This window comes from Acomys russatus, chromosome 3 (assembly GCF_903995435.1).
Source record: "Acomys russatus chromosome 3, mAcoRus1.1, whole genome shotgun sequence".
NCBI classification, from domain to species: Eukaryota; Metazoa; Chordata; class Mammalia; order Rodentia; family Muridae; genus Acomys; species Acomys russatus.
In genome coordinates this window covers 82603569-82611353 of record NC_067139.1, presented here as the reverse complement: position 1 = coordinate 82611353, position 7785 = coordinate 82603569, and the positions used below count along the sequence as shown (strand labels likewise).

General features: G+C 41.1%; 1 gene segment (V, D, J or C); it reads right to left on the bottom strand.

The window, feature by feature from the left end:
- Positions 1-691: 691 nt before the first annotated feature.
- On the bottom strand, positions 692-1297 carry LOC127187164 (T cell receptor alpha variable 10-like). The segment is given in 2 exon segments: positions 692-1038; positions 1246-1297. Coding segments are annotated over 2 exon segments (399 nt in total).
- Between the last annotated feature and the right edge of the window lie 6488 nt (positions 1298-7785).

The window sequence follows — 7785 nt, the reverse complement described above, 5'->3', positions numbered from 1 at the left end:
TAGAAACCATCTAAATATGGACCACATGTACAAATTCTCTAAAATGTTTAAATTATCAATAAAAATTAATCCTTGTAAAAGATTAACACATGAAAGAAGGAACACTGGATGCCTTTCCTTGCCTGAACTTTGCCTAAGGAACACAGCTTGTGCAAAAATGCTGAAGCAATATGTCTGGTAGAGATGGCGCCTCCAAGAGTCTTGTGAAGAGCTGTACACAGTGTGACCATATGCTTTTTTGGACCCTCTCCTCTGCTCACTAGTACTTCCTGGAAGTGTTTTTCCTCCCTACAACTGTTTCCTGTTTCCATTTCTAAGCATGTAGCTCTGGTACAATCCTTTCTCCTGGGACATGATGCTGGCTGTCCTCTGTACACAGACACATGGCTCTGCCATCCTAAACTATTTTCCTTAATCTTCTGGGCTTTCTAGCTGTTTCTCTAACTTCTGTGGTTAACTGAAAAGGCTAATATTTCCCCCATCTCCCCACCTTGCAGTGGCTGACAGGATTTTCTGCTTTCCTATACTGTCATGTTTCTCTCAAAAAAAAATCTATTTTTATAGAGAAACCGTCAAACTTTCTTTTCAGACTGATTTAAAACTGTCTTTCCAATGACAGTAATAGCACAGAAAGGGAAACTCCATTCCTGGATACAGTGTTGAAAAGACTTCTCAGTCACCTATGCCTTCCTCAAGACTCCAGCATCAGGTTTTGGTACTGGCTGTGCGTATCTGGGGAGCACGGTGCGCCCACCACACAGATGTAGGCAGCAGTGTCATCCAACAGAGAGGCTGTGATGTGCAGGGTGCTGTGCTTAGCATCTGCGTCCAGACTTGCTGAGTATCTTCCCTTTGATATTTTGTTCTTGCTGTCAGTCAGGACTGCCAGGGACACTGGACCTCTGCCTGCCTCTTGTTTGTACCACCTCAAGTTGTTAAAGGGTCTCACAGTGTAATTGCATTGAAGGACACAGTTCTCTCCCTCAGGGACAACCAGGGACTGTGGATTCTGCTGCACTTGGGTCTTGCCAGCCACCCCTATTGAGAAAATAGTGTGAGATTCCAGATATCAATTATCTACACTTATTACTTGTAGTTGGTATCTTTTTTATTCTCTATATGCATCTCAGGTTATGTAGAAATAAGCCTATTTTGTCCCCTCTGCCTACTTCAAGGAATTACATTTCCCCCCAAATTCTAATTCTTTGCCTTGCTATGGCCTCTGGCTAACCCCTACTCACTTACACTGGAAATACGGCCATAAAACCACCCAGCAGACAATTAGGAGCTTCTCCATGGTTTCTCTGAAGAAGGGCACCCCAAAACGGCTGCCCCTTTTCATCAGCTCCTTCTTGTAACATAAAAGGAGAATTCTCAGGAAATACAGCCAGCCAATCAGAGACCTGATGCACACATGAGCTCCTAGGGACAGGCCAGTGCAAGCACTGCCATCTTGAGGGCAGAGCTATACTTGCTCAAAACCTTAGCATTAGCATTTTGTGGTTGCTTCACTGTTGGCAATATGATGCTGGGTGTAAATTCTTATGTCTGTATAGAAGGCACAATAGAGTGTCAATTAGAATGTATTTCAGGACCTCTGTTCAACTCTGTCTCTACATACAACAGTTAATATTTACTTTCCTCATCTGAAAGAGACACCTGAGAATTTTTGAAAGTTTGAATCGAAGTGACTCATGGTAGGAGATAATGATAATTACTTGCCTGAACTTAGTCCTCAGCTAACATATAAATTCCTCTAGAATGTGGCTTTTCTTGTGTTTTATTTGCAACTATGTTACCAGTTTCAAAAGACAAGCTTTGTCAAGGACGAGGTACAATAAAATTCTGTTAGAAAATAAATAGTTCTTTGGAAATTTAATGTTGCATACAATGAATTTCTGGGTGAATGTTAAATTTTCATTTTGTAGTAATGGTAGGATTTTTAAATTATTATTAGTTCAAAACTGCTCTGCAAGTCCTCTTCTTGTTGGTCATATAGGTTAAGGATTAGCAATTCTCATGCCTATAAATTGCACATTAATGGAGGGTCAGTTGAGTGTCTGGCACAGATACTGAGAAGTGGTAAGTGCTGAAGGTCTTGACTTAAAGTCAGTGAAAATGTCAAAGTTTTTAAGCTTTGTGAAGATTTGCTGTATGTCTGATATCCGATGCACAGAGATGGAGACAGCAAAAAGAATTGGCAAGTCTGGCGCGAAAAATCAAAAGGAAACTAAGGAATCCTTTCATACAGGACAAAACCAGTTTTTAGGAGAGAATTCCGAGAGGTAAAGGCAGTGTGATCACTTGGTTTGTGACAGCATGGCCATGTCACAGTACCCAGACAGTTAATCTAACACTTATCTAAATCTCACTGTGAAAAAGGTGGGGTTCATGTGATCAGTTGAAAGATTTAAGAGAAAAAAGGATGGTGACTCATGCCTTTAATCTCAATGCTTGGGAAGCAGAAACAGGTATATCTCTGTGAGTTTGAGGCCAGCCTAGTTTATAAAGACAATTCCAGGACAGCCAGGGCTACACAGAGAGACCCTGTCTCAAATTAAAACATAGAAAAAAGAAATGAAAAACGAGAGAGAGAGAGAGAGAGAGAGAGAGAGAGAGAGAGACAGACAGAGACAGAGACAGAGAGACAGAGAGAGACAGAGACAGAGAAAGAGACAGAAGATGGTGGGTTCCCCCTCCACTGCGTGCATGTAGAAGAAATTGTTTATGAAGTAGGTGACCTCCTTCTGCACATTGTGCGTCTCCTTCAGCCCTCCATGCTCACTTACATTTGTGTTCCTGCTCTTTCTTCTACTTAAGAATTCAGCAGCCTTGTTTGCTAGGGTTACTCTGCCCTAGAAAAGGCTCCTACTGAGGGACATGGAGACAACTTCTATAAGCAGGCAAGGGCTCAAGTGAAGGGATTGATACACCAGCCTAGCCAAAAAACCTTCAACCTACAGTTTGTCCTGGCTTGCGGAGTCTTCTGGGAGCAGAGCCTAGCAGAATCGTCATCAAAGAGACCAGAGAGAGGCTTCATCCAGCAACTTCTGGGAGCAGAGGCAGCATCCCACACACAGCTAAAAATTAGGTGGAGCTCTGAAGTGCTGTGAAGGAAGGGGAGGAAGGATCGGAGGGGCCACAGGGGTCAGAGGCACCTCAGGAACACAGCCCACAGACTCTGCTGACAGGGACTACTGGGTGCTTGCGGAGATCAGGGAGCCAGTAGAGGTCAGCTCTATGTCTTCTGTATATACATTAATGCATTCTTGGTTAGGGATTCCTAAAAAAAAGGAGTGGAGGTTATTCCTCACTCTTCTGCCTACTTGTGGGACCTTTTTCCTCCTGCTGGGTTGTCTTGTCCAGCCTTGATGTGATGGCATCTACCTGGTCTTTTTGTAGCTTGTTATGCTGTGTTTGGTTGATGTCCCTGGGAGGCCTCTTTTCTGAGGGAAGATTGGAAGGGGGTCTGGAAAAAAAGGGGTCTGGCAAAAAAGGGGGGGAGAAACTGCTTTTAGAATGTAATATATGGGGGCTGGTGAGAGGGGCAAGGATTCCCCAGGGCTTTGTTATTTGACAATTGCAACTTTCTGTCACCTTTTCTTCCAGTCTCTGTTATGAAGATGTCCCTTTCTCCAGGACGTTTGATTATCTGAAAATGGGAAAGGTTTAAAACTGTGGCTCAGTGGCAGACCACTTGCCTTGCACGCACAGGGCTCTGGTTTTGATACTCCGCACTGCAAGAAAATAGGTTAAGTGAGATACAGCCATGGCTCCCTAAAGATGTGTGAAGTTAATGTGGTCTGGCGCGATGACATTTATATGATTTTCACTGACAGAGTATTCTAAGGCTGCACATGGAAAGCTGTGCTGAAGTCAGAGTGATTTCACTGTCAGGTGCTCAGCAGCCAGGCCACCTGTTGTCTCTGGGTTTGTGCTCAGCTCCCCATGCAGTGTCTGTCACTGTGTCACTCAGAACACAGTAGTACACAGCCGAGTCTGAGTCTTGCACCAAGGCTTTCTGCAGGTGGAAAGAGGTGGCTCCTTTATCATATGTGGCTTCAAACCCTCTGCTGCTTCCCTTCTCACCAGCCGTAATGACTTTCAGGAGGAGCTGTGGACCTTCTCCAGGATACTGAACATACCAGGAAAGAGCAGGGTATGCTATGCTTGTGGCTGAATATGTGCAATTTATTGTCAGGATCTTGCCTTCTGATATGGTCACTTGCCCTTCTGTTTGAGTCACAGAGTCGCCATGGGTCCTTCCTAGAGTCAAGGGGTGAGGGGAAGAAATGGGGAGAGTAAGCTCAGTGTCACCTTGAGGATAATGCTAATAGAATAACTTACAGCTAAAGACTTTACTGTTTAAGGTCACTTTACTTACCCAGTATGAGAAGTATCACAGCCACGAAGCCTGGAGAAGAGTCCATCTTTAGTGTCATTGAGGAAATGCCCTTGATGCTTAGCATGAAGAAGTGTTAACTCGGAGAAACTATGAGTCTGCTTAGATATAAAGCACACAGGAAATGAGTCTGTATTCTGAGACTGTGCCCCCTGGTGAAGAGGAACTGCACCGAGGATGGATGTTTCCCTGTGCCTCCTCCCTGGTCTTATTAATATGGCACACGTCCATCTTTTTAGCCTTTACTTCTAAAGACAGCTAGCTATCATGGACTACATCAACATTAGGAGAGCATCTCAAGGTTGTTTTACTTCAGGTTGAAGCTGGACACTTTAACACAGACATCTCTTATGAGCTGGCCTGCAATCCACAGAAATCCCACAAAAGTGCTTCAGGTTAAAGCCACAGAAAGCAGTAAGAAGTCAAACCATGCTGGATGAGTCTGTTTCTCAGAACTCTTCCCAACCTGTCAAGGAGTTGTTGACATATGCAAGATAACAGTTTGTGTTTGTTAATGGAAATAAAAATAATACCTGGGTTGGGGTGCAGGGTCACTACTACTTGAAGAGCTATATTTTTTCTGTTTTAAAATAGCAATATTTTAAGATTTCCCCCTTTTAATAGAATTTTTCTCATTCTCTATACCACATAGGAGTACTATTGATATTTCAAAGCCGTTGAAAAGTGGAAAGTATGAATTCTAGCCAGAACAAGCTCTATCGCATAACTGAATCCCTATACAATGAAGTGATATTAATGTCTTATTTGCTCATCACTTCCTCGTCTGCATAGGAATGACAACCACCAGGCATGTGTTGATGCTGCTCCCTAGTGGCGGTCTAGGAGGAAGGATGCTTTCCACATATATTTAGAGTGTGGGGCTGGCTGGCACCCACTCTTCACAGATGAAACTCATCAGCCAGAACCAACTGTGTCTATTTCTCCAGATGCAGATAAAAGCAAGAAGTCAAAGGCCCAACACTGTTCGAATTCATGTGTCTCTTCTCCTCCTCTTCCACTCTACAAGTCACATTGTCAGAACTTTTCACAGAGCTATGCAAAATGGAAACTCTGTACATATCAGATATAACATTTATTCTTATGCATGACAACAGCATAAAATTTGGATGATAATGGGTTGTTTGAAAATGATAAAGTTTTGTTGTAACAGAATGAAGGCTTCTAGAGATGGATGGTTACCCGACAATATGAATATACTGAATAATACTTATTGTACACTTAAAATGTTACTACTAATTTTCTAATTTATTATTTTTGAGAATTTCACACAATGTACATAATGTGTTTTGATCACACATGCATATGTTCTACCCTTCTATTTCTCACATGTCCCCACTATAAAGTGTATGAGGTGGTAAGCTTTCCGTGGGAAAACCTATTGCACCTTAGCACACTTGTGAGAACTGTAAAAGTGGCTTCCTTTGAAAGCTCCCAATGTCCACCTTGCTGTTATGCCTGTAAGAAAAAAAGAAAATTACAACACAGGATAATTTTTTAGCCAAACTCCACCATTTTAACTTTGGTCAGACATGAAAACATAAAATGAGAAGTGGAAGGAGGGAGTCATAGAGGATGAGAATTTGGAATTGCAGGAAAAATGTTATGGCAGCAAATCTAGGACTATACAAAGTAATCCACATGGCAGCAGCAGATGCTTATTCAGAAGAGTGGTATAAAAGGTGAGGGTAAAGGAAAGAAACTCATATTCTGTCATTTCCAGTGAACTTTTAAGAGCTAATTATGATTGGTTTAAGGGTAAGAATGGAATGGAGCAAGTAAACTTAGTCACAGAAAATGACACATTTATGATGGATTATGGAGGGCTCTACAGTAGAATTGGATTCCATCATGAAGTATGTTGTACAGCAGACAATCAATGATTTTCTTCATAAGTAGTATGTAAGAGGAATAATTTTTACTCTTGCTGTGTTATTAATATAAAACTGCTCATTTAATTTTTGACATAAATATTGTATTTTTATTCAAGATTGAAAAATTGTATGTGCCTCTTTTAGATGCTGGCCTAAGGTTGGGCCAACTCCATAATAAAATTTAGTGATACACTTAGTTTGAATACATTATAGATCATCTATATAAGGCAAAGCATACCCAAGGAGATGAAAGAAGCACACAGAATGCCAAATATACAGCACCAGAAAATAAGGGCCTCATAGCATACTACTGATAAAATATTAAATAATAAAAACAAAACAAAAAATGAGGAAATAATACTAGAAAAAGTAATAGAAAAACCTCACGTTACATATAAGGGAAACATATAATGTGAACAGCTGATTTCTCAGAAGACACTTTAAAAGCCAGAAGAAGAGTCTGGAACAAAGCACCCAAAACTCTAAAAGACCACAGATGACAATCTAGAGTATTGTGCACAGGAAAACCATCTGCCCTGACTAAAGAAGAATGAAAACTTTACGTGATGTAAACAAGCTAAAGTGGTTCATATTCACATAACCAACCATGCAGAGAACATTGGGAGCCATACTTGAGACTGCGGAGAAGAATAAGCCAGGCAAGATGCTGTAGAAAGAAAGTAAATGAAATTACTGAAGCAGAAATAGGACTAAGAACACAGGTAGAAAAAGAACAAGGACAAGAGCACAATATCGAAGTACACATTTCGATAATAATTAAATATTAATGACACAAATTCCTTAATCAAAAGACATGAGTGAGTTGAATGAATTAAAAATTGAACATTGTATGCATAGGGAATCCACAACGTGGTGTGGACCCGGCTTAGCTCTTTCCCAGAGACCCTTTCTACCTTCTCTTTTTTATCCCAATTTCATGTTGTCATGTGTGTGTGTGTGTGTGTGTGTGTGTGCGTGTGTGTGTGTGTGTGTGTGTGCATGTCTGCCACTAATCCACAGAAACAATTTCGACTAGGGACCCACAGAGGTCCTACTGGGCCTGGACTCAGGTAGGTAAATTTCAGTATCCTTTCTATCCTCCATTACAATTTCTCCAGACTTATTCTTAGTCCAGTAATCGCTTGCTTACAGGAAGAAATCCAGGTCAAAGCACAGAAAACAGTTATAGCAAAATCATAGAAGAAAAATTCCCCAATTTAAAGAAAGGGGTGCCTGTCATGGCATAAGAAGCACAAAATAAACAAAATGTCAAAATACTAAAAGGCAAAAAATCACAGACATAGGGGAGAGTAGTAGGGGGGAAGCAAGAGGGAGGGAGGAATGGAAGGATACAAGGGATGGGATAACAATTGAGATGTAATATGAATAAATTAAGAAAATTATTTTTAAAATTAAAGCATTTCCACTAAAATAGGGAACAAGACAAGGATAACCATTCTATCCAAACCCATTCTCCATAATACTTGAAAT